The 27,753-nt window shown below is 40.5% G+C and overlaps 1 protein-coding gene across 9 annotated transcripts in view; it reads right to left on the bottom strand.

The window, feature by feature from the left end:
• DTNB (dystrobrevin beta) overlaps window positions 1-27,753 on the bottom strand; it is a 126,890-nt gene that overhangs the window by 12,289 nt on the left and 86,848 nt on the right. For 6 of the 9 annotated variants that reach the window (XM_032215968.1, XM_032215973.1, XM_032215967.1 and 3 more), the window contains 4 exons: window positions 24,027-24,112; window positions 21,446-21,559; window positions 21,230-21,326; window positions 18,439-18,459 (listed from right to left, as the gene is read on the bottom strand). In XM_032215968.1, coding sequence (XP_032071859.1) covers window positions 18,439-18,459; window positions 21,230-21,326; window positions 21,446-21,559; window positions 24,027-24,112 — 318 coding nt within the window. The remainder of the gene's footprint in view (window positions 1-18,438; window positions 18,460-21,229; window positions 21,327-21,445; window positions 21,560-24,026; window positions 24,113-27,753) is intronic. The other 3 variants (XM_032215970.1, XM_032215972.1, XM_032215976.1) reach the window with 1 other exon arrangement.

The raw sequence follows: 27,753 nt of genomic DNA, 5'->3' as shown, positions 1-27,753 counted from the left end.
ACTAGCCCGGCTAGAATTAACATTTATATATTCCAAAGCACCCAGAAGTGAGCTTTCTATGTGTCACTATACCTATCTTTAATTTTTAAATCCAGAATGTTTTAACTGTTTTACTGCAATATTTTGTGCTTAATGTATCAAATATTGTTCATTTGTTATAAGGTAACATAATTGTATATCCAATAAATTACTACAGTTGTATAAACTGAATTCTACTTTGACATATTATCTAAATATCATGTGAAGAAGAATGAATTTGAGTTCCTCAGCTGAAGTTCGTACTCTGTCCCAAAGGCATAAACATTCAGCATACATACAACTGGCATTAAATGATGCATAAACAAGCTGGTAATGTGTTCTCAAGGGGGCTGTATGTGTTGTATTCACTGTCCACATATGAATGGATTCTGGAGAATTAACTCTTCAGTTATGTTGGTATAATAGTGAAACACCACAGGGGAGAAAGTTTGGAGATTAATTGAATCATTGGCCTGGCTGGGAGATCTAAGAGACTGTTGAGACCTGATTTGCATTACAGAGCCTATGTTGCTCTATAAATATATACTATTTTGGTCAGGAACAATTTGAATAACATAGCACTGATGCCATGATTGGACAGAAACCACAATTGTACTCACCATCAAAACTAAATTGGTGATATTTGTACTTCGTTATGAATCACTTCTTGTGAATGAGAATGAAAATATTTCTGATTTTCCAGATGGGGAAAAAAAAAATCAAGTTATGCAATGAATGCAGCTGACCAAAGGGATATGAAGGAATATAGAACCAAACAATTCAACTCTTGGGAAGCTGCCATCTCCAAATCCCAACTAGAAAGCAAGCACTGACCTTTCCTGCTGCTTTGTCCAGCTAGGTAATAATTTAAGGCAGGGGTGTCAAACCTGCGGCGTCACATTCTCATCACATGACGTATCATGACTTTTCCCCCTTCGCTAAAACGAGGGTGGACATGGCTAGCATGTGACAGATCTGGCCCGTGAGTTTAACACCCTTAATTAAGCCCATTTTTGTACCAAACTCATCTTTTGCTAGGCTTGAACTGAAAGTTAATCACGTTTCTTTTGCTCATAAAGGTTTTTTTTTTTACCTGTTACTTCCTTTCCAACTGTCTGTTATTTTATTAATTGATGTGTAAAGTAAGCTTTGCAAGTCTTGTCTTTGATGTGCACACAAATGGTGAGACACACTCATAGCTGTTTTGGATTGAGCATTTGTGAGTAATACTGTAATTACCTATTAACATGCATAACCTCTGCACATCCTCTCATATTCAGTTTGTGTCGTTTCATCTGGTTTTTATTCCTCTAGGTTTTTTTTTTACCAGAAGCAGCTCCAACCTTTGAATCACATTTGCTACTATGGAAACCTTCCTGTCACAGAGTCTGGAAAGGGATCTGATGCCCTTGGAGGTGAAACGAAGTCAGTTTTTAAACAGCTAATTTTGAGGAGTGCCGTGGTAGGATTCAAATAATTTAACCACCAGTTCACTGCCCTAATGACCAGCGGGTAGGCGGGCCTCGGTGGTCATGTGACTGGGTGGGCGTGGCCAACTCAACATCACTCACATTGATGGGAGCTTCGCCTTAGCTGTTAAAATGCAATAAGTGATAACCAGAGAGGCAATTTCTGTAAGCAGGGCAATAAAGATTAGGCTAGAAGCAACACCAGAATGTTTCCTTCCTGCCTTCCTTACAGGATTAGCCCTGCAAAGTGGGGAAAAACACAAATGAGATATCTTCCAACTGGTTCTCTGAACTGCTTAGAAGTTAACAACCGGTTCTCCCGAATGGGTGCAAACTGGCTGAATCTCACCACTGCTCCTGATGCAGGTTTTCACTAGAATAAACTCAGGTAGGTTTTGCACAAAATCTCCCATTGACACTGAAGTTGCTGGACTTCTTTGCAACTATTTCTCTCAGAGTAAAGGCAGAGGGCAGTTACAGAATGGGGGATGTTGCTGCTTTTCTAAAGTTTAAGCTGACCTTCAAACAAACTGTATACAACCATCAGCTAATAATACAACACATAATAACTGGATTCCATCCTTTCATGGGCTTTTGTGTACAAGCATTGTAAAAATTTTGACCAGAAGATAAAAACAAAATGAAAAAAGAATGAAAAAAGAGGAAGAAAGAAAAGAACGAAGAGGCAAAAAGAAAGAAGCTTCCAATTTCTTCTGCAGCAAAACGTAGAAATATGATGGCATAATTATCTCTTATTGTTACAAGAAAGCTCTCTTTTCTATTATCTAATATTTTATAATCATCAAAAGCATAAATAAAAGGTATTGTTTCTGTTTGATGCAAAATTCTATAAGGTTTTTTAGTCAGCAATATACAGCCAGTTGGGTCTGGTGGCTAAGGCACCAAACTAGAAACTAGGAACTAGGAATTCTAGTCCAGTCTTAGGCACAAAACTCGGCTAGGTGACTTTGGGTCAGTCTCAGTCTCAGTCTCAGTCTCTCTCTCTCTCTCTCTCTCCTCCTCTCTCTCTCTCTCTCTCTCTCTCTCTCTCCCTCCCTCCCTCCCTCCCTCCCTCAGCCTAACTTAGTATCTCAGTAGGTTATTGTTGTGTGAAAATAGGAGGCAGAACAATGTAGGCATGTTTTCCACCTCTAGTTTTTATAAAATAATAAAGTGGAATTTTAAAAAAAGATGTTGTCTTTCTCTAATCAAAGAAGTCTCAATTTAGTCCTCTGCAAATTCCATAATCTTTACCAACCTTTCCTTCACTGAGGATAGTGCTGAACCTTTTCGCTTTGAGCATATAATAAATAATCTTGCTACAGTTATCATGTACAGAAACAAAGTTCCATGATGTTTTCCCCCAGCTATTTATACATATACATATAATATGCAATACAGGCAATCCTCGACTGTTAGTCTGCTATTCTGAGCCCAAATTTTCTGTTGCTAAGCAAGACGTTTGTTAAGTGAATTTTACCCCATTTTTACGAACTTTCTTGCCACGCTTGTTAAGGGAATCACTGCAGTTGTTAAGTTAGTACAGTATTTCTCAACCTTGGCAACTTTAAGTCCTGTGGACTTCAACTCCCAGATTTCCCCAGCCAGCTGGCTAAGGGATTCTGGGAGTTGAAGTCCACAGGACAAAGTTGCCAAGGTTGAGAAACACTGAGTTAGTAACACAGTTGGTAAGTGAGGCTCACTTTCCCATTGACTTTGTTTGTCAGAAGGTGGCAAAAGGTGATCACATGACCCTGGGACACTGCAACCATCCTAAATACATACCAGTTACCAAGCATCTGAATTTTGACCATGTGACTGTGGGGATGCTGCCACAGTCTTAAGTGTGAAAAACAGTCATAAGTCACTTTTTTCAGTGCCATTATAATGTTGGGCCATCACTAAATAAATTGTTGTAAATTGAGAACTACCTGTATATACATTATTATATTTCTCTTCAGATCTTATACAGCTTTTGTCTTTTACCTTCATGGGCTCTTCGTGTCAAAGCCAACAGGATGGCTTGGGGCAGAAAATGAGCACTTTTCCACATTTAACATTCTCAGGCTTGGAAAGATTTTACCACCCTTTTACACCAAGGGTGATTCTTGGGGGGGGGGGGGAATCAAACAATGGCAGGGATTTTATCGCCAGTTTGTTCAGGTTCTCATTGGCTGCTTCAAGTTCTTGTTAAAAGGACTAAGCTGTTATCCTTCCTGAACAAATTTTAACCTATGTACAGCTTGATGCTCATGAGCAAAACTGAAACCCTTTCAGGTGTTTTCCTTTTCTACTCTAGGCCTTTTCTGATAGCAACACAGGACATAGTGTGGTTATAGAAAGCCTACACACCTCTGTAAAATGCCAGGTTTTGAGATGTAAAAAAATCACACCAAGATGAATCACTCAAAAAAAAATGCACCTTTAATATAACATGTAAGCTATACAATTCAATTAAAAAGCAAACTAAAAATTTTAGGAGGGAAAAATACACCCCCCCCCCCCAGAATAATGTGGCTGCATAAGTGTTCACACCCTCTTATAATAGGGATGTGGCTGTGTTCAGAATTAACCGATCACATTCACACTGAGGTACATAGTGGTTGGTGCACACCATCAACTAAAGTGACCCTGATAAAGTTCAGCTGGTCTGGTAAGTTTGTTCTGACATTTATTCAGTTGTTTCTGACAACAAAAGACATGGTCTGCAAAGAGCTTAAAAAGCACCAAAGAGATCTCTTTGTTGAAGGTATCAGTCAGGAGAAGGGTACAAAAATATTTCCAATGCATTGGATATACCATGGAACACAGTGAAGACAGTCTTTCACAAGTAGAGAAAGCACAGCGCAATGATGGCATTGCCAAGAACTGGATGTCCCTCCAAATTGATGAAAAACAAGAGAAAACTGGTTCGAGAGGCTGCCAAGAGGTCTACAGCAACATTAAAGGAGTTACAGGAATTTCTGACAACTGCTGATTGTGTACTACATGTGCCAACAATCTCCTGTATTCTTCATATGTCTGGGCTGTGGGGTAGGGTGGCAAGACTTTTCTTACAAAGAAAAGCATCTAAGCCTGGCCACATGTTGCAGAAGCCACATCAAATCTGACAAAATCATGTGGGAACATGCATTATGGTCTGATAAGACCAAAGTTGAGCCATAATTCTGAAAGTAGTTTGGCACAGAAACCACACTGCACATCACCAAAGTATACCATACCCGCAGTGAAACATGGTGGTAGTAGCATTTTGTTTTGGGATGGCTTTTTCTTTAGCTGGAACTGAAATTTTAATAATGGTGGAAGAAAGTATAAACAGTTTCAAATATCAGCCATTCTGGCCAAAAAAAAAAAAAGCAGCTTCAGGCTTTTGCTAAAATGTTGAAGTTGAAGAGGAATTTCACCTTTCAATATGACACAACCCAAAGCATGCCTGCAAAAGAATGGTTTCACCAGAAGATGATCAATGTTTTGGAACGCCCAGCCAGAACGTGGACCTGAATCCAATTGAAAATCTGTGGGGTGACTTGGAGAGGGTTGTGTACAAGACATGCTCTCACAATCTGATAGATTTGGGACACTTTTGCAAGGAAGAGTGGGCAAAGATTCCAAGGCAAGATGTGCCATGCTGGTAGGCCCCTACCCCAAAAGACTGAACGCTGTCATAAAATCAAGAGACATTTCAGCAAAGTGTTAATTTCAGGATGTGCATCTTCATGGAACCACTTTATTCCAAGTTTTTTATTCTACTTCTATTCTCTTCTCCTAAGAGATTTCAGTTTGTTTTTAATTGAATTCTATAGTTTATGTGCCTTATTAAAAGTGGGGGGAAATGAAGTGATTTATCTTGGTCTGATTTTTTTACATCTCAAAAAAAAACTGACATTTTTAAAAGGGTGTGTAGATTTTTTATATCAACTGTATCTTAATGGCTTTGAAATTTTCTTTGTTCTGCTCTTGCTCCACTCATATTATATTGGTTGTGATTTTGTTCTTGGGCCAATAATGTCAAAAGTTTCAAACCAGGTGGAAAGATTTCTATTCCATTTTACAGCTCTTTCCCATGCAAACTATGGCTACAACAGACAGGAACCTGCTGTCTTGCAGAAGACTGATGTGTACATGGGAAGAGTCAAGTCCCTGCACGTTCTCACCTTCAAAAGAAGGACAGTTTAGCTGTCATGCCCCAATCAAGTCCTCCAGTAAATTTCTTATAGACTTCAGATGCTTGATAAAGGGCTTTGTTGTTCCTGTATGTTGGTGATGCTGTCTTGGAGCCAAAGAAAAGCAGAAGCAAAACTATAGATAAAATTAAGTGTTTTAGGATTACTCCCAGACAGGTTTCTGTAGCCAATTAGGGATTGTTGGAGCAGTTTTCTGTACATATGGAAATCACCAGATTAGAGAAAGCCAGAATAGATGAATCTGAATTCCAAGATGGATTTGGATACAACCTGATCACAACAGGTCCACTAAGGGATTGTCTATGGCTTCCCCAATATATATTGAATATATATTGCAAACTAAATTTATTGACTAAAGAAAATCAATTTTACATGCATTAAAACTTATTCTATATTCTAAGATGCAAAAAAAGTCTGCAAATTAGGTAAAATTGGTCCACTTGCACAGAAAAATACCAAAACAAAATTCCAGGGACAGAAAACATGAGGAATGCTAGAATGAATGTGGGGGAACTTCACATCTGTTTTGTCTTCGGGAGTTTTTATAAATGGCCACAAGTATCATGCTACACGCTGCACACTCACCCTCTTGGCCTTCCACAGGGGCCTTAAAAGCTGTCTATTGGCCTGGGGTCTTGATGGGAGCATGTTGCTAATGATAGGTACCGGTAGTTAATGGAGTGAGGGAAAATCCTGCCCTGTTCTTGCCTTGTTCCCTTCCTTGCCATCTTTGTGGTGGGCAGGGTGACGCAATAGTTAGAATGCAGTATTGCAGGTTAATTCTCCCCACAGCCAGGAGTTTGATCTTGACCAGCTCAAGGTTGACTCAGCCTTCCATCCTTTCAAGTCCAATAAAACGAGGACCCAGATTGTTGGGAGCAATATGCTGGCTCTGCAAACCGCTTAGAGAGGGCTGTAAAACACTACGAAGCAGTATATGTCTTATTGCTACTGGTATTTATTAATGTTAATATTTATGATCATAATATTTTACCTTGTTTTTACTCTATTTGTAAGCTGCCTAGAGTCACTCTAGGCAGACAGGCAGCATATAAAATTAATAAATAAATACCAGCCTATTTATCAAGTATCTATAATCTGCTCTCAAAATTTCAAATGTAGCTCCCCCAGTTTTGGAAAAAAAAAATAAAGCTATATTATATGTACGGCTATATAATAAATATATAAGAATAAACAAGAACTGTGACTTTGTGTTGTGTGTGACTTTGAGTTAAGGGCAAGTATCACATTTTTGTTCTCAAATGCCAGGTGAAATAACAAATGCACTCAATTTACAAGCCCCATATTGAGACCAGATTTAAACTTTATACTTCATATCTCTGGGGATGATTTCTTTTTTACAAATATTCTAATGACATATACTGAAAAATGCAAAAGTGTTCCTATTTTTTCTATAGTTTTGATCTCTGTTTAATCACAGTCATTCATTTAAAATATGTTCCCAATCAAAAGAATTAGGCTTGGTTTTCCTTTGTGCCTATCTAATTTGCTACAGGTAATTGACAGACTAGGAGGCAGAGGATATGGCAGGCCCAAGGATGTCATCCTCTGAAATCAAAAAGCAAAAAGAGTAGGAGATTGGTATGCATTCTTCATAATCAGAAGCATGTTGCAGAAAAATCTCTTTTGTGATATTTGCTGAACAGCTGGATCTGCTTAGTTCTGATGAACCACCACTGGATTGATGGTGGCACCATAAAAATACATGGATATCTTTGGAGGCAGACTCAGAGTTTTCCTGATGTATAGGTGAACCTCTTGAATTGGCACTACCTAATGTTTTTGTTTTATTTGTTCATGATAAAACAGTATGGCTGTATTTGATTTTTAGGAAGAGCAGTAAGCTATCTGGAAGGATGTGATTTACACTGTAAATTTGAAAATGAAATGCTACCAGCAATCGTTTTGCCAAAAATTTCTATAAGTTCCAACCCCATCTGGAGAAAAAATTAAGAAGAAAATGTTAGGAGCTTTTCTCTAAAATGGAGTAACATGATGGTTAGAAATTGGAAATCACTAATGGAGTTGTCTCAATCCTTGTCAGAAAGAATTATTTTCCAGCCACAAAACTTTTTAACCCCCTGTAGGAAAAGCAATCAGGCAATTTAAAAGCAATTTTAAGTCATAGCAAGCTATTTACTTAAGAAAATCATGACTTTGAATGCTGGGATTGTTCTTGGTTTTAAAAAGAGCCCAAGGTCACAATACAAAAGCAAAGAAGGATCTCTTATATTCATACAAACAAAATACAGTACAGCAGTTGTCTTGTACATTTTAAGAGACTTACTTCCAAGCATATGAACACCAGGTTAATCTACCTGTCTAACACTCTGCCACCTTTGTTTCTATTGTTTATTTTGACTTTAAGCAGGATGACCTTCTGAGGAACAATGTCCATCAAGTTTGAATTAGAATTTAATAGAGATCTGAAAGAGCAACCATCTTTATTTCAGAAGTTAGGAAGAGGTGAACAATGAACAGTGTATAAGAAAAAGCCTAAGGCTAAACATTTTCTCTCTCTCTCTCTCTTTCTCTCTGAAGGTACTTCAAATGTCTTCTCCGCTAACACCTGCAATAAGTTCCTATGGGATTTCTCCTTAAGAAAGAAGAGATCATAATTTTAGGGCACACTGAATTCCCATAGCTGGAATTCTTTCCAATCATCGTTGAGATGGCAGAAAAGTATATGAGCTTTCTCCATTGCCTATGCTATACTACTATTCCTACTCACTGCTGGCCACCGACTTGTCTCTAGAAGTAACTAAATCTTTAAGACTGACTTTGGATAGGGTTCAAGCAAGGAGAAAAACACTTTTAACACCATATAGGTAAGGAGAACTAAGTTCTCAGTCATAGGCTGGAATGAGATAAAACTAGTGTCACAGGAAGAAGAAGGAAAATCAGTACTGTATTGCCAGGGGAATATTGTTCAATGGTTAGATGCAGGCTTAGTGTAAGTGGTTAAGGCATCAGTGATTAAGCATAATTGTATGTAGTCGTTAAGGAATTAGGCTAGAAACCAGGAGACCTAGTTCTGCCTTAGGCACAAAGCCAGCTGTGTGATTTTGGGCCAAACACTTTATCTCAGCCCTAGGAAGCAGACAATAGCAAAACACTTCTGAACTACTTTGGCCAAGAAACTCCAGGGACTTTTCTGTTAGGGTCTCACTCAATGGCACCTCATCCCTGCCCTGCAGGGATTGAGACAATGCAAGACCCTAATTCGTTTTCCATTCTAAAAAATGAATATTGCAATGGGTATCAATGTTAAATCCATTTTTGTTTGCAGAGGGAGGGGCAGACAAATAATCACAAAGAATGAATCCCTCTATAAAACTGCTCAAGCGTTTATTACCTGTGCAGATTGCAACAGGAAGAATTCCCCTGAGATCCTGGGTTTGTACGCTGCTTTACAAGAATCAAACAATGTTTTTATGTAATATAGGAATGCTCTTGTTTATATTTAGTTTATGACTTTCATAAACTTTGAAATGTCTTTCTACACCTGGATTCCTCAGAATGATAAATATTGCCCAAAACTCCTGGCATGCAAATTTATGAGAGAAGATAGAAACCTTGTTTTCACTCCAGAGTTACAGAGGTGGTATTCAGCTGCTTTGTACTGGTTCGGGCGAACCAGTACCTCTGACGATCAGCTGGCCCTGCCCACCAGCCCCTGCCCTACCCTGTCCTTTATTTCCTGCTTTCTGCTCATACCAATTGCGTGGCACAGCTGATTTCCCCCTCCCGTTTTATTTACTGTTGCTGACTTGGAAAGTAAGCAGCTGAGCTTCTAAAAGCTCCATTTTCAGTGCTACATGCAATCTTTTAGGCGCACGCATGTGCGCAAAGCACGCACTCACCAAACCAGTTGTTAAACTGGCAGCATCTCCCCACTGCAGAATTAGCTAAGCTACAATTACCTGCCATTTGACTAGCGACTGGTTTTACATCCAGGACATCTCAAAACTGACTTCTTACTCCTCAAACTAAAGCAGGACAAGGTGAAGCCTCTGTTTGTAGACCCAAGAACAAATTTAGTCCTTTAAAAAAAATCAATTTATATCCTATCTATTTCTATATTCAAGGGAGTTAAGCAAGAATAAAAACTGTGTCAAAACACATTCAAGAATATAGAAAATATACTGGCTCTGAAACCATCACCACTTCTGGTGGGCTCCAGCAAGGCAAGTGAAGAGTATACATATAAAACACTGAATTGTAGTTACTCAGAATCCGTTGTGAAAGGCAGAAGCTAAGGATCCAAGCCAGCGTTTCTCAAACTCAGCAGAGCTTTAAGATGAGCGAAGGCCAAGTCCTAAAATCTGAAGACCGCTCATCTTAAAGTTGCTGAGATTGAGAAACACTGACCTAGGCCAGTGTTTTTCAACCACTGTGCCGTGGCACACTAGTGTGCCGTGACATAGTGTAAGGTGTGCCGTGGGAAAAACACTTTATATATAGTCAATATAGGGACAGAGTTAAATTTTTAAAACATTTTCTAATGGTGGTGTGCCTCGTGATTTTTTTCATGAAAAAAGAGTGCCTTTGCACAAAAAAGGTTGAAAAACACTGACCTAGGCAGTGCCCTGCTGGATCGGATCCCTATCCATCTAGTACAGCAGTCTGTTCTCACAGTGGCTAATCAACTGCACAAGAAAACCTGGTAGACTCCCAGCATATGGCTCTCGGTCACTCGATCTTCAAGGCTAATAGTCACTGATTGATAGATGATTCTGACACAGCTGCAGCAAGAGAACCGGCTGAAGAGATAAAACCACATGATACTATAATTCTACAGACATTCTCCCCTGTAAGATTCAAATAAATCCTTCTATTCATAGGCAAGGGGGCTGAATGATCAAGAAATCAATATGTTTGGAGGATAGGTTGTCTCTTGCTCATCACATCAAAGCCATTCATGAATAACACACACACATTTGGACATGAAACTAAAAGTAGAATCAATCTACTACAACAGGGGTGTCAAATTCAAGGCCCATGGCCGGATCCAGCCCACGGGTGCTTAAACCTGACCTATGGGGCCGCCATGGAGACAACGAAGGACCAGCCCACCATGCCTCTGCCAGCAAAAACGGAGCTCAGGAGGGCCACATGTAGCCCTCCCCGCACTTCCTTTTCACTGGCAGAGGGTGGCAGGAGGGCATCGCAGCCGGAAACGGAGCTCAGGAGCCCTTTTTTACTGGCAGAGCACTCGGGTCACCACAGGCGCTCCTGACACAAGTGACATCGATCTCCCCACGCTCACCCTGCTCATGTCCACCCAGGCCCTCTGAGGTCAAACACAACCCCGATGCGGCCCTCAATGAAATCAAGTTTGAGACCCCTGTACTACAAATTTTGACAAAACCTGACAATATGTCAAAGTCCACTCAAATGAATGGGTGCTTTGAAAGAGCACTGGTGTGATTATGGATAGAAACAAAAAAATCCCCACAAGAATCCAAATTGCTTCTTAGGATAATCTTAAGAGAAACATGTTTCTCCCCAATTGCGCAGCTAGAAAATTGGTAGCTGAAGTTTCACCTGAAAGAGCCCAGGTTCCAAGAGGAAGCCTCTCTCATGGCATTGTTGAAAATGCAATGGAGACCCAGCATGAAATTTTACAGGCACATCACATGTTATCACTGAATTATGATCCCTTTCCCACCGCATTCTCCCATCCCCAAAAAGTTTAAAGGCAGCCCACTTCCTCCATTAGGGCAACATCAATTGGTTCTAAGCTGAGGTGGAATAATCTTCTTTCACGCAAGCACATTTGTCAAAGGGCTAAGCGTAACCAGCAAAATGTTTCACAGTAGCAATGAAGAGTCTTCACTCTGCTGTCGAGGGGCATTATGCTAGATAATTGCACTTTTTCCCTGGTTCTATTCTGCAAAGCTTTTCTGAACACACAGAGACCTCTATATTGTTCACCAGCCATGGCTTTGATCTGTAAATATGTACATGTGGACATAAAACTTTATACCTGGATTAGATCAGCCTGAAACCTGTCTTAATTGGCTCTCTTTACTCTCACGTAGAAACTGGTCACTGTCCCTATCTTGAAATGTTGCTCTTCCTTGTCCCTTTGTGCATCCCTCCCAAAAATTCTAAGAACGATCTCCATAAAGGGGCCCATAAAAAGCTTGTTACTTTAGCAGCTTAATAACCTTTTCAAAGCTTCCCCGCCTTACCCCCCCTCCCCAGCTAAAATCTGAAGGACTGTTATCATGGCAACAGAATGAAAGAGGCACTTCATCGGCACACTGCTGTCTTCGAGCGCATGGAAGGCAGCCAGGTAGCAGATGGTTGGTGTGGACTATTCCCTGCTTTCTACCGCCGCCGCTGCATGTTTAAACAAAAACAAACGTCATCCTCCTCTTGGTTACTGGCTCCAGAAGAGCTGCACAGAAACACAGCAGGCAAAGGTGCTTGTGTGCAGCTGGGAGAGGGGGCCGCAGCATGCACTCCTGGCACTCTGACAGCAATGTACAGTAGAGGGAGAGAGAGACGTGCACCGTCCATTTCATATGTTCTATTTTAGGCCTCTGTTGGCACCGGCTTCTCTATCCTCCCCCCCCTCCAAAAAAAGCACAGCTGTCTAAATCAAAAGCTGGAGGAAAAAAGAGCAGGCAGGATCGACAAGATTACAAGGCAGAAGATTCGGTTTAATTGTTGAGAATTGCATAATTTAATTAAGTGCACCGGACACGCATTCAGGTCCTTGTTGCAGCTGTGGCCGGGGAGCCTAGAGTCGGGGCTGCTGATGCAGCAGCCTCCCCTGAATGCAGAACGAGGGAGCCAGGAATAGCTAAGATGGCGGAGCGTGTCGAAGGCATAGAAGAAGGGCTTGCACGCACATGCCTGACACAGTCCCAACATTAATTCAAAGCAGCTATTTGGGCTGTTTAAAAGCAAAAAAAGAAAAAAAAAGTGCCTCCAGACCCCTCCTCAGCCTTCCTCCCCTCCCCTTGAGGCTGCACGCTAAGTTCCAGACCAGAATAAATGACTGAGGCAGCGTTCCTCTAGCACACTCCTCCCTGGAAGAGAGGAGTGGGACTCTGCGGCAAAGCTAACACAAACTCTACCATAATGATTAACTTCTGTGAAGGGGGAACTGCTGACTGGCTAGGAACAGAAAGTGGGAGGGGGGGGGGGAATCCTCAGAGAAAAAGCAACTAGCATCCCCCTTTCCACAGAGCTCATTTTGCAACAGTATGGAGGGCATAACTCTTCATCCTGAAGAGCCAAAAGAATCACTTCATCCAGCCTGGGAAGAACCACAGAGCTATACAAGCCTAGTCCTTGTTCCACTCATCAGTGCTCTCCAGAATTACCCAGAGCCAGGCTGCATCTGTTTCCCAGTAAATAAGGCAGGACCATTTCAGGCAAACAGAAAGGAGACACCTGTTCAAGCCAATAGTCCTACACTTATCTAACAGGGAAGGCAACACTCTGCTACGTCTACTTATTAGTAATTAACTTGAAACTATAAAGAAAACAAATTTAAAAAGTCATCCTCCTGAATAAAATATGGATGTCAGTTCAAGAAGAAATGATGGTCATCTTTTGCAAAGGAAGAGAGATTCTTGAAACCACCAAATTTATGTAAGCCAAGGCCCAGAGTCTGGATATAGTCATCGATAATGCCTTAGAAAAAATAGCAAAGGTATTTTCCCCCAAAGTGCAAATGAGTGGCTTGTATGTGTATGGGGCAGGATATAGAACCATCTACAGCCTCCAGCAACCAGCTATCTCACTGAAGCAGCTCCTAACCTGCCTTCATGACACATTTAACACCTGGAAAATCAAATGATCCCAGGCATAGGCATCTCTCACATGGGGGGGGGGGGGAATCCAGCACCCTTGTCTGATTGATAGTTCAATGTTCCATAAGAATGTGAAAAGCAGGTTTTTGTTTTTTAAAGAAAGCTTAAACGTAGCTGTCTTTTTTTGGCTAAGTGTAACCAAAAGCAAGCATCCCAGGAGTTTTACAGAATTACAGAGTTGGAAGGGATCATAGAGGTCCTCTATTCCAACACCAACTCACCTCTGTTCAAGCAGGAGATCTTACACCATTCTGGACAAATGGCTGTCCAATCTCCTCTTAAAAGAATAATAAAATATTTCCTATTATGTGACTTTCAGTTTGCCCAGCAAAACTAGCACAAACTCAGGAAAACAGTACTCTTCTAGCATCTTACAGACTGACACATTTATTAAAAGCTTATGTGGAATATGTTTGAAGAGTTTAAAACTACAAGACTGTACTTTCCAGGCAGGGTTGGGTTCCAGCAGAGACAACTGTCAGTTTGCTCAGGGTCATGCCGCGCGTGTGCACATGTGCAGTACAACTAAAATTGCTCTGTGCATGTGCAGAAGCAAAAAACAAGATGGCGGTGGGTATGGTGTCGCCGGAAGAACCAGTTTAGGGGTGTGGCAGGCCTGGGTCGCTGCCGGTTCCATTGACCCAGGCCGTCAAGCTACTACCGGTTCAACTGAACCGGTCCAAACTTTGGAACCCACCACTGTTTCCAGGATTCAAGAAGCACTCTCTAGATCTCATGGAGGTTCATTTCTAGATGAAACCTCCCCAGACTTTGATTGCTGCAGTCTAAAGCCACTTTTTAAGATGTCAATGTTTTATCAGGATGTTTTTTAGTAATATCATTGCAGATTAACTTCATTGTCTAACTAAAAGTACAAACAATTATCCTTTCTCTGCTGCAGCAAGTGGACCATAATCCTCAGTCGAAGCGGCTAATGCCTGATTTGTTTTAGCCAATTCCCAGGACCAATTCTTTGCAGCCAAGTTAACCTGGAAGGTAACCTTTCTGCAAACTGTAGTGTGATGAATCAGCCTTCATTGTGATTCACCACTTAGCATTTGGTTCAAAGCATACTTTCAGGTTTTAAAGATGTGACAAATAGTAATCCACATCAGATATATTAGCAGACATAAGAATTAAAATAGTGAAGTCTTGAAAACCCCTCCCCTTCCAGCCCCAACTGATTTGAGTGAACCCTTTTTTTCTAATCCAGCTTGGAAATATATGACATACTATTTGCCATAAATCTCTCTCGTAATCAAATCAAGTATCCCTGCCCTTTTGTTACTGGGACTTCTATTTTAGGAAGTGTAGCCAAGATGTCTCATATTTCATTGGGTATAGAATTCGAGACTTAAACGCCTGCTAGTGAATGAATGAAGTGGGAATCAAGGGGAAAAAGGGCAATCTGGGGAAGATAGCAATTCAGAACGACAGTCCTATCTTTCATGTTTTGGAAATAAATTATGTCAACCTTCTCAGATGTGCTCTAAAAGATGGATCTTTTCATAAGGTTGAATGAGCATTGGTAACACTGGAACCACATCTCTGGATTTGTTAACATCACATGTGGAATAGCCAATCCACATGCGTGATTGCCTGAACAGCAAATCTTTATGCATATTTTCTCTCCCCAAGAGACACATAGCATAGTCTTCAGTGATTCAGTGAAGAGGACAGGTAAACAGTAGTCCTGGTTAAGATGACTTGGTGGGTTCTACTTAAGGAGGGACCGAAGGAACCTCTGCAAAGCCATTGCAATGTCTATATTCAACATCTGTAGAATAAAGTTGCTTGGATTAATTTATGTAATTGTGCAAAAGGCAGTCTTGCCTCATTATTTTAGCCGATTTGTCCTGTGAAGTGAACAAGGCCATCAAGGTCACATTTGTTCAGTCACATTTGCTTTAAATCAATGTCCCTTTTCTGCTTATTTACCACCACCTGGGAGGTGATATATGGTTGAGCCTGTGTAATTGTGAATACTTCTCAGAAGGAAGGAGAGAAGGGTTCCTCTGGCCCTTGAGGCCTTCTGCAGCTGGAGTATTTTCACCTGCTCGAGCCAACTCTTAATGAGGATGCACACTCCCAACCAGAATTGGTATGCAACTTGAGTGTGTATATGTGTGTGTTCCTCTTGGACTTGTAGCTCCTATTCAAAGAGAAGGTGGTAACTGTAGCCAAGAGGGCCTTTGCACAAATCTACCTGTGTTTCCCCCAAAATAAGACCAGGTCTAATTTTCTTTTGGACCCCAAAATAAGCACCAGGGCTTATTTTCAGGATGTGTCTCATATTTTTCCATGTACAGGATGCCCAATTCTTCTGCTTGCTTGTGGTGGTGCAGGCTACGTAGTGCCATCGCCATGAGGCGGGGTGGTGGTGGAGTTGCCCCACACCAGTTTACCTCAGGGCCCCTGCAGCCAGGCCATCCATGCCCTGGCACCTGCCTTGCCTTGTGGCCCCAGCACCAACACACCACCCAGCCTCCTGCTCTGTTGCAGTCGTGAGCAAGCAGAAGTGGGCCGGTGGCCATGTGGGCTCCTGCTGCACATGGCTGTTGGTGCTGCCGCTGCGAGGCAGGTGTCAGGACATGGACTGTCTGGCTGTTCAGGCCCTGAGGTAAGCCGGTGCAGGACGTGTGGGGCAGCTCCACCACTCCCACCTCACCTCGTGGCTGCACTGCAAGCAATCACAGAAAGGGTGGACGGGCGGCTACGTAGGCTCTTAAGTAGGACTTATTTTTGGGGGGGTAGGACTTATATTAGGCACACATGTAAAAAAACATGTCAGTGCTTATCTTCGGGATAGGTCTTATTTTGGGGAAAACAGGGTATCTTGTGCGCCAACTCCACCCACTTTTAGACTGGGAAATCGACTTACGGTTACTCATTCTTTAGTCACCTTCTGTCTGGACTACTATCATATACATCACAGGCCTGCCCTTGAAGAATATTTGGAAGCTTCTGGTCAGGAAAAAACCCCATGATGAAATCCAGGATATATACCTTCTCTTTGACTGGCATATGGAACACCATTCCACACAGAATACAGATAGTCTGGACTTCGTTGGCCTTCCATAAGCCTTAAAGACCTGACATTTCTATCAGGCTTTGAGCCTGGATGTTAAATGAACCTAGTTTATATGATTTGCATGTTTTTGCTTTTATTTTACTGAGACTTTGATATCATCATAATATGTTGATTGTTTTCACTTTTTTTGTTTTATGGTTAATATGTTAATTGTTGTTAGTCATATGTAAAATGGGTGGCCATGTAAGTATTTTAAATTAATTAAAATAAACATTCCAAGCCTATTTTCTTTGCTTGCTTGATGGGTATTTATCCTATCCAGAGAACAGGCAAGAGCAAATGGGCCAATGGTATTGTGGGGGCAAATGAAATTTGTAGCAAACAAAGGACAACTGTAGCAAATAAATCTCTTTGATCTTTACCTTCAAATACATTTAGCAGACTAAAAGTACCACCTTCCATTTGGCTCTGGGTTGACAGACCATAAGAACAAATGGACAGAATGAGAAACTATCAGGCATTAGAATGCACTAGATTTGCACCAATAGTACAGATGGAAGTTATCTTAGCTTTAAGTCAGCAGAGTAAACTTTTAATGTGGGGTTTCTGGAAGTACATTTGCTTCAGTGATGGATCTATCATAAGATTTATTCCCAGATATAGCAAATGTGTCTAATTTCCCCAACATCAGTTTTTAGTGTCTTGTACACCTTGAAGCTTGAAAAACAATTCTGCCATAAACAGAGCTGCTGCAGTAATGGCTGCTTGCTAAGGAAAGAAAAAGGGCTCCCTCTGGAGTGTATTCAGAGTTAATACTGAGCTGGGTTGAAGGACATCTTGAGGAATGGAAGGCATTTGCTCCTCCTTCTGAGCCATTGAAAGTTGGAGCTTTGCTGAGCTCTTGTCAAGCTTGCAAGGCTCAGAGCCTCTGAAGCTCAGAGCAATCATCTTTATGCACGTACTCATGGCCATCAGGCAAATGCAAGATTCACAAAGGGAAAAAGTTGTTATCAGAGACCTCAGGCCAAAGAAAGCCACCAGAATACACAACAGGGATTGAACCTCTAATCCTTGTCAGATATATACATTTAAAAACCTGGAAGAAGGATAGTTATACTGTCAGGCAACACATTTCATTTGAGATGAGAAGTAGTTGTGTCAAGAATTACCCGTATTTTTCGGAGTATAAGACACACCAAAGTATAAGACGCACCAAGATTTTGAAGAGGCAAATTAAAAAAAAAAGTTTTTGCACTCTGCAGATCTCCCCAAAACGGCCCATTTTTCGTGAAAACAGGCACATTTTTTTAAAAAAGGCAAGAATAGCCTTTAGGAGGCATGTAGAGTGCTCCTGGGGGCTGGGGAGGGAACTGAGCAAAGAAATGCCCTGTTTTTCACTCATTTCTATCCTCCCCAGCCCCCAGGAGCACTCTGAAAGCCTCCTAAAGGCTATGCATGGCTATTTTGGTGAAGGGGGCAGGGTTTCGGGAGGCCAAAAATCTGTATTCAGTGTATTAAGATGATGTTGTATAGCCATTAGTCTGGAACGGTATAGGGTTTCCTGCCTAGGCAGTGGGTTGGACTAGAAGACCCCCAAGGTCCCTTCCAACTCTGCTATTGTATTGTATTGTATTGTATTGTATTTTCAGCCAGATTTTCAGCCTCTTTTTTGAGGGAAAAAGGTGTGACTTATACTCCGAAAAATACGGTAATAAGCTCATGCTTCATAGAGAACAAAAAAGGTTGCTCAGGAATAAAGATGATAGCAAAATGCGACTCTACGCTGCTCAATTTATTTGCATCCAATCCCATCATGACCAACGCAACACCCAAACGTTTCATGCAGAATCAAAGAAAAATTAGTGTCAAGGCTGTTAACTTACTGCCTGTTTTTGTTCTTCTTCCTATAGAGAATTGTAATTGGAACATGAGAGAAAAAGAAAAAAAAGAAAGGACAATTGTTATCTTGAAAATGCAAACACAGTTGAGTATTACAGGGAACACCAATGTGACCTAACACATAAAGACACAAGGGATAACAATAAAACACTGCCAGGCCCTGGGTTTTTTCTTGTCAGTGTCTCACACCTAGAGATTCATGGTCACATGAAAACACCAAGAGTTTTCCAAGTAAGACAATAGTCCATTTGAATCAAACTTTTTGCTCCCCCAATGATCAAACAGATGTTTATAAAGGGAAGTTCACAAAACAAATCTCAAACACAGTTGGTTTGTTTTATACCTTCTCCCTAACAATTGTTATTCAAGACAACTTGGTGTCATAGCCGAGATAATATATAGTATAATATATAACAAGTTGACATTGACCGCTTATCACAGGCAAATTTATTAATCTGATGAAGCAATCCGTTTTAAAATTCCTTTCCAATCCTAATTCTAAGGGCCCTGAACCTTGATCTGAATAAATGATAAGAGAAAATCTTGTTGGTTCAGTAGAACATCCCCAAATTCTGTGAAAACATTTATGTTATTAATTCATTGGTCAAATGCAAACCACTCAAATAATTAAACATTCTCAGTCCATATGGTGAAAAGAAGCATAAAAAGAAATGTATTGTAATACTCCAAGACCCTCACACAAAAGAATCCATATTCTAATCCATTTGAGGACTATAATTTAAGTACTAAATTTAAGTATTTTTATAGATACAGTGGATCAGATTCAGGTGTTAGGAACTACAATGTCCAGGAGTATGGAAGATAAAACCTGTGAGGAAATGCTGACAGAACATGGAAAAAAAGATGGTGTAGGGTCAGGACTGGGTTGACAAAATCACAAATGAGGTAATAAGCCGCCTGGGAAAGCCAAGGGAAATCATCAAAGCCGTTAAAAAGCAAAAGTTAGAATTTTTTGGACATGTGGTGCGACACCAGAAAAATACGGCATCCTTCACTTAATCCTCCAGGGAAAGATTGAAGGCAAATGAGGTCCAGGCAGAAGAAGAACATCACGGCTTCAAAACCTAAGGGACTGGTTTGGACCAAACTCAGCAGCACTTTTTTATGTGTCTGTTGACAAAAATAGGATTGCCAACCTGATTGCCAACGTCCGATGACAGATATGGCACGAGAAGAAGAAGGGTCAGGACAAGAGTCTTCAAAGATTTGGTAGAAAAAGAAGAAGAAAAAAAGAAGAGGGCATGGCTGTATTTAAAAACTTAAATTATAAGGGGAGATTTTGGATTTCAGTAGGATTTTCTATCAGTAACAGCAAACCATCAATAAAATCAATTACCGTATATACTCGAGTATAGGCCGACCCGAATATAAGCCGAGGCACCTAATTTTACCACAAAAAAACTGGAAAAGTTAGACTCGAGTATAAGCCTAGGGTGGGAAATGCAGCAGCTACCGGTAAATTTCAAAAATAAAAATAGATACCAATAATGTTTTTGAATATTTATTTCAAAGAAAAACAGTAAACTAGCGGTGTATTCAATGAAATACTTCACTCACCTCATGATGCTGATGTCCCGCTGTGATGATGATGTCCCGTGCAGCCGCGGGAGCGATGTCCCGCCTCCTATGACACACGGCACAGTGATTCCTATCATTGGATCACTGTACCAGAGGAGGTGGGACATCGCTATGTGGCTGCTTGCCATAACAAGGAGGAGGTGGGACATCGTTGCAGAGCGGCAGGAGGGGGAGGAAGGGGAATCGTAAGACAGCCCTGCATTACATTAGAACGTGAGGAGGGGGGATGGTGCGGTGCGCGCTGCGCGGCAAACTGACACAGAGGGAGGGGAAACTCACAGGGGCACTGGGCCATTCACGAGTGTCACCCAGCGGCATGGCCCCGCCCCTTTTTCTCCTCCATTTCGGGCAAATTTTTCACTGACTCGAGTATAAGCCGAGGCGGCTTTTTTCAGCCCAAAAAGTGGGCTGAAAAACTAGGCTTATACTCGAGTATATACAGTATGTACAGTAGGGTAGAAAAGCTCCGTCCCTAAAGCTGCATGCAGCTCTCAACCTAGTTTTGAAAGCCCTCTGCAAGCAATTAGTTCAGGTCTCTTGCAAAACAATCTATCCCTCCCCAAGCAGTCCCACTGGAAGAGGCATGGAGAGAAAAGATTATCCCACCCACGTTTGGCTCTGATCCCAGCCACTCCTAGCATGTAGCCCTCAATAGATTACACCAAGAGCCTTGGAGACAAAAAAAATATATTCCTTAAGTTAGAAATGTAGGGCGAGTTCTTCCTCATAAGAGCCTTTTAGCAGATGCTGGGTAATCCTTCATTGAAATGACCTAGCTTTAGAGTTCCTGCATCAAGTAGAAACCTGGACTTTTTTTGGTCAGAAAGAAGCAATTAAAAATGGTGGCGGGGATGGAAACATAGCAAAAGCTGGAACAAGCAGTTTCACTCCCACTAACCAAAGACAAAATCTAGCCAAAGAGCCACCTCAGATCTATGCTATTCCTATAGGCTTCAGCAACTAAACTAGTTCATCTCAGAACACTGGCCAACACCTTTGGTGAAAGGGCACAAGTTTTGTATGCAGCAAATCCCAAATCCAAACCCTTCAAATATCAGATAAAAAGAGATCAGCCGACAAAGCTTGCTGCAAGGACTGAAATAGAAGTTCACAACACAGATGGCCAATTAGCATTGCAGGGGCATTGGCCATAGGATGAGTGCAAACATGATGTACCTTGAGCAGCTTCATGAGTCCTTCCAGTTGTACCATCAGTTCCCTTCGGCTTTCCTGAAGAGCAGACATTCGTTGTTCCAATTCATCTTTCCTTTGCCTGTTCAAGATTAATAAAAGGATAATTTCATTCGTTTGTTACCTTGCCCTTTCTGTTCTGATTATCACAGCTTCTGTAATCACAATCCTAAATTAATTTGGGAGAGGTTGGTTGATTACCGCAATAGCCTTAATTCGGCCAGTAAAGTTGGATTCTGTTGGGCTTTTTCAGGTGTTGGCTGGGAAGCCTGTTCGTGCTCCAGTCTGAGGCGTTGAATTTCTTGCAGTATTTCTCTAGAAAAATAAATGTGAAATTAGTTAAACATAATTATTCTTTTTTACTCAAATGCCCTGGATGTGCTTTTTGGAGTTTGAAAGGGCCGGTTGATACTCCAAAGTTATACATTAATAGAGTCTAAACTGGTAGGGACTGACAAGGAAAAGGATGTTGGACGCATGATTGACGGCTTAATGAAAAGTCACTCTTATGTGCAGCTGCTACGAAAAAAAACCAAGCCCCCTGGTTGAAACCATTAGGAAGGGAACTGGAAACAGAAATGTCTACATAGTAATATTATTATAGAAATCTACGGGCTGAGAACTCATTTGCTGTATTGTGCTCAGTTCTGATCACTGCACCTTACAAAGAGTATTATAGTGTTATAAAAGGTGCAAAAAAGGGGCAACTAATTATTAGGGGAATGGCTCCCTATAGGGGGAGATTACAAACCTGGGGGTCTTTAGATTGGAAAAGTGAATAAAGGGACGTATCCAAAGATACATTTAATCTTGCATGGTTTAGATAACATGGAAGAGATTTTCTTGTTACAGTATTAAAACTCAATGTCATGTATTGAAACTAACTGCAAGACAAAAAGAAGGTAATATTTTCTCCATAGCACACAATTAAATTAAAAAACCAAGGGCAGTTGTTGGAAGTAGTAACAACTCCAAACTGAATAACTTTTTAAAGGGAACTGAATATCGGTTTATCAAAAACCATTAATATTGACCACTATTTCCTGCTCCCTGAAGAGGCAGCAGAAATTATTATATTTTATTATTATTTTTTAAATTTTTTATGCTGCCCATCTCTCCCATATAAGGTGACATTATATACTGGTTGTGCCAGAGTTTGCAGTAGAAATCACACACAGAAAGCACACACAGATGACTGATTCAGCAGGATTCATTAATTTCTTTATATACATAATAACACATGAATAAATATACAATACCAACAGCCGATTCTTCCAACATGGTAGAGAGGAGAGATTGTTTCAGTTCAGAGCAGACAAACTAATTTCAGTTTCAATTTTCAGTACAGTACTCAGAGCTGCAGGGCTAAACCATGCCCAGCTGGTTTAGTTCCAAGCTGTTTCAGCTCCCATTGGCTGACCTTTTTTTTTTTTTTAGCAATAGCAGTAGACTTATATACCGCTTCATAGGGCTTTCAGCCCTCTCTAAGCGGTTTACAGAGAGTCAGCATATTGCCCCCAACAATCTGGGTCCTCATTTTACCCACCTCGGAAGGATGGAAGGCTGAGTCAACCCTGAGCCGGTGGGATTTGAACCGCTGAACTGCTGATCTAGCAGTAGCCTGCAGTGCTGCATTTAACCACTGCGCCACCTCGGTTACCATGTCTCTGCCAGTCATGAATATTTTGACAGGTTGTTCTCAAACAACCAATATAAGAGGTATTTTGATTTATTCCAGACTTGTGAGCTTCCCAAATACGACTAGTAGATCTTTGTGTGACACACAGAATGTTGGATTGGATGGGCCAACAGTCTGATCTGGCAGGACTCTTTTTATGCAATATGTATCTCTCTTATTACCATAGGGATTCAAACATCCCAAGCAACACCACATTTATCTAAGAAGGCTTAAAGGAAATTGATCACTTTTTATAGCATAGACAACCCATTAAGCATAAGATTCTATAATGCTCTAGAAAAATGAAAATTAGATATATAAGCATATACAAGCTTATAGATATATAAGATATACAACCTTGTGGGGTTTTATTCTCTAAATATTTGCTACTTTGTAAAACTGTTTATGCATGAACAGTTGCATTGAAAATGATAAATTGACGGCTGGGAGTTGCACTTAATGTTTTAGGGAGGAAAAGAACAAGGCACAGTGAAAAGGGAGATGAAAATACTAGGTGAGGCTGTCTTGCCATCATGCAAGTGGGATGATCTAGGTTTTCTCTCCCCCTTCTCCAGCTTTGGAGGCATAGTTTTGCTATTGTTTTAAGAAATTTAGTATATTATAAGGCATATTTAAAATATAAAACATATATTTGTTTTATGTTTTCCATCTAAGAAATGGTGCCGCCCAGAGTTGTGCTCGAAGATGGGTAGTCATACAAAACATTTAAAGAAACAAATATAAATAGTTGAAATCATATGGTCAAAGTGATGGATTTTGTACATGGCTTATGGGGAAACATGAGAAACTTGCTTCACTGATTACAATCAGTATCAGTATCCAACAAACTCGGTTTGCAGCTTTGGCCCCATAAAAAGCCATCAAACCAGCTCTATCTCCCTAAAATATAGTCACCTTGAAGTTAAGATGAGCAGGGAAGGGAGGAAGGAAGAGAGGGAGGGAGGGAGGGAGGGAAGGAGGAAAGATTTATGGAGGGAGGAAAATTAGGACTACAGCAGTAAATGAGCAGCTCAGCCAATTAAGTAGGGATGAAGAAAGTTTGTTTCCTTAAAAGCTGTCATTCTTTCCCTCCCAATATCTTACCTGTTCTTGTTTTCCAGTTCTGCTATCAGTTGCCTTTGCTGTTTGTTGGCATCAAAATTGAACCCCAGATCTATTGGTGGCCGTGTCTGGTGAAAAACAGGCAACATTTAAATATGCCGACTCAACTCTGCCTAGAGTATACAGAGACATACAGAGTTATGCTTCCATGGAAAACTCATGAAAAAGCTAATAAAACAATTCAGGAAAAGTTGCTTGGTTCCATGCTCACATTGTTTTGGTGAGCAGTTTTTCAACATCTGGCAAGAATGGCAGGAAAAAAAATGTACACTGAGAGAATGAAGAAATTGACATGGTGGGAGAACATGGGATAGTTGGCCTTCTGGATCCTAAAATTTTCTCCTATTGAGGATACCCCATGATTCCTGATTCAATAAACTTTCAATGCACTCTTCAATTCTTTTGTTTTTACTGTTCTGAATTGGGATGAAGCTTTTTCCTGCAGGATGTTTCCTAAGGCAACATCAGACCCAATTAACTCAGTCATAAATGTGAGCTTTAATAGGGGGATGGATTTTTAAAATTACTGCTTATTACAGTCATGTTTGAAGAATGGTCACTATTACCCCTCAAAGTCTATATAGGAAAAAGAAGGGAGGACAAATTGTGCTCCAAACAGGTAAAAAAAGAACCAAAAATTAAAGATTCTTTCAACCACAAAGTATTTTACCTTCTTTTGAAAAGGTTCTCTTTTTTGGGCTAGTTAATCTTTAGGGGGGGGAAAACCTTTGAGTATACTTTGACCAAATATTCCAGCATGGCTTTCAACTATGCGACTCCCAATTCCCAAGGGTGAACAGGGCTGAATCTGATGCAATCTAATGATTTTAACCAGAGGCACTCCCAGCATTAAATATTCTACCTGATACCCTGTAAAAACCTCAAAACAGTGAAGTTTTATCACATCTGCCCAGCCATATTCTAAGTCCCAACATTTAGCCAGCTAACTATAGCCAAGAATTAAACAAGATAATTGTTCCTCTTTCCTCATGTAACAAAACATTTTACAGCATTCTCCTCCAGATCACCTCAAGCAATAATTACCATCTTCCTTAATGGCATCTCTATTGATCCATAAGTATTAAGTCTCAAGCTTGATTTGTTACACAATGGCAATGTACACCTTTCAGTACCTATAGGCTATGCTGCACATATGAAAGAAACATATGAAAACATGGAACTGTTGTTGAAGCACATATAGTACATCAAATGCAACTGTGGAAATCTATGAAAATCTAAAAGTAGTGGTTCTGCTCCTTGGAATGCAATTAGGATATATGGAGTTCTGTTATGAATACGTATCAGAATGGAACAGCCATGCAAGAGAGTCACATTACATTAACAAGAAATGGCCACTCTGAAAGATAGGATAGAAAAATGTGGCACATGAACTATTTATTGACTCAACAATGATATCTGTGCCTCCACCTCACATAAAAACTTGTACTGATGAAAAAGTTTGTGAAAATAAACAAGGAAGGTGAAAGTTTTTGTTATATGAGACAGATGTTTCTAAGAATAATGGATGTCAAGATCAAGAAAGGCATTTTTGTTGGTCCATAGATCAGATACATCATCAATGACAAACAGTTCAAAAATCTGTTAATAGGGTCAGGGAAAATTAGTTGGAAAGCATTCAAGGATGTTGTTGAGAGTTTCCTTGGCAACTACAGAGCACTAAACTACATCCAGCTGATTCACAAATTTCTTACAGCATACAAGAAATGCATGAAATGCAACGTATCACCAAAGATTCATTTTCTGCATTCACACTTGGACTTCTTTCCCAAAGATCTACATGCAGTCAGTAACAAACATGGCAAAAGGTTTCAGCAAAATATTGTCATAATAGAAAAATGGTATGAGGACAACTGGAACCCATCAATGCTGGCTGACTATTGGAGTGTGGTAAGATGCACCAGACATTGAGTACAATAAAGAATCAGCAAGTAAAGCACTTTTAACCCTGCTGAACTCATGCAATGTGCAATGTGTTGCAAACATAGCATTAATAGTCATTAAAAAGTAATGTCATATTTCTCATGATTCCTATATGTTACAATCTGAAATTATATTTGTGTTCAGTTTGAAGTAGTGTATCCTAATCACCAAAGGTTTTTCAGGAAACAAAACTTTTGAGGAAAAAATGTTGTGCATTGTTAGCAATTAAAAATTTACTAATAATCAATTAAAATGTGATTTTGTGGAAACACCCATCCTTCTCTTAAATCTTAATTTAGAGATATGCGTCATGGCATATTTCATTTATACCTCTAGTTTACGCAGGCAGTTGTTGCAATCTGCTCAGGAAGAATTGAGGAGCTGATAAAAATAGAAAGCATCGATCTTCTTGACTCACTGAAGGACACCGATCCTCAAGAGGTGAGAAGTGGCACTCATATTCAAGAGCACACAGAGTCACATGTAAACATCTCCCATCTCAGGTCACACATTGCTCAGTGACACTCAAGGCAACCAAAAACATAAATCAGTTGGAAAATGACTTTGGATGCTACTATTTCTAAACTTGCCAGGAAGAGAATGTAACAGAATATTAATAACAAAATAACAGAGTTGGAAGTGACCTTGGAGGTCTTCTAGTCCAACTGTCTGCTCAAGCAGGAAACCCTACATTTTTACACAAATCGTTTTCTCAATCTCTTCTTAAAAATCTCCGGTGATAAGAGCACCCACAACTTCTGGAGGCAAATCATTCCACGGATTAATTGTATGGTCAGGAAATTTCTCTTTCATTTTAGGTTGGTTCTCTCCTTGATTGGTTTCCATCCATTGCTTCTTATCCTGCCTTCAGGTGTGAATAGGCTGATCCTCTCTTCTTGGTGGCAGCCCCTCAGATATCAGAACACTGCTATTATGTCACCCCAGTCCTTCTTGTCATTAAACTAGACATACCCAATTCCTGAATTGTTCTTCATATGTTTTAGTGATGAATCCCCTAATTATCTTATTGGTCTTCTCTGCACTCTTTCTAGAGTCCCAACATCTTTTTTATGTATCAGGACTCTGAAATACTGTGATTTTTAGTAGTAACATTCCTGTTTATTTTTCATTCTTTAAATTATGTGGACTTTTCCCTTTTTGAAAGGGTTCACTGACAAAACCGCGCTCGACTAAACCGCGCCCGACTAAACCATGTCGCTGACGTCATCAACAGGGCGACAACAGAACGGAGACAGAAGCACGCTGTAAACCCTAAACCTAAAATTAACCCCTAAACCTAAACCTAACCCCCCTAAACCTAATCCTAAACCTAATCCTAAACCTAACCCTTAACCTAACCCTAAACCTAACCCTAAACCTAACCCTTAACCTAACCCTAACCCTAACCCTAATCCTAACCCTTAACCTAACCCTAAACCTAACCCTAACCCTTAACCTAACCCTAACCCTAACCCTTACCCTAACCCTTAACCTAACCCTAAACCTAACCCTAAAGCTAACCCTAAACCTAACCCTTACCTTAAATTGAATCGGCTTGCTTTCAAAGCGCTATTTAAAGCGCCCTTCTTTCTCCGCGCTGGCTGTTGTCGCCCTGTTGATGACGTCAGTGACGCAGTTTAATCGGGCGCGGTTTATTCGAGGGCGGTTTTGACGGGTCACGTTTTGAAAGTATATGCTTGTGTGTGCATGCATGTGTGCACATGTTAATGCACTTTATCCATGGAGAATTCTGCATGCTCAATACCTA

The sequence above is a fragment of the Thamnophis elegans genome, chromosome 4, assembly GCF_009769535.1.
Source record: "Thamnophis elegans isolate rThaEle1 chromosome 4, rThaEle1.pri, whole genome shotgun sequence".
Lineage (NCBI taxonomy): Eukaryota > Metazoa > Chordata > Lepidosauria > Squamata > Colubridae > Thamnophis > Thamnophis elegans.
Note: the sequence above shows the minus strand (reverse complement) of the source record. Positions and strands in the feature narration are given on the sequence as shown.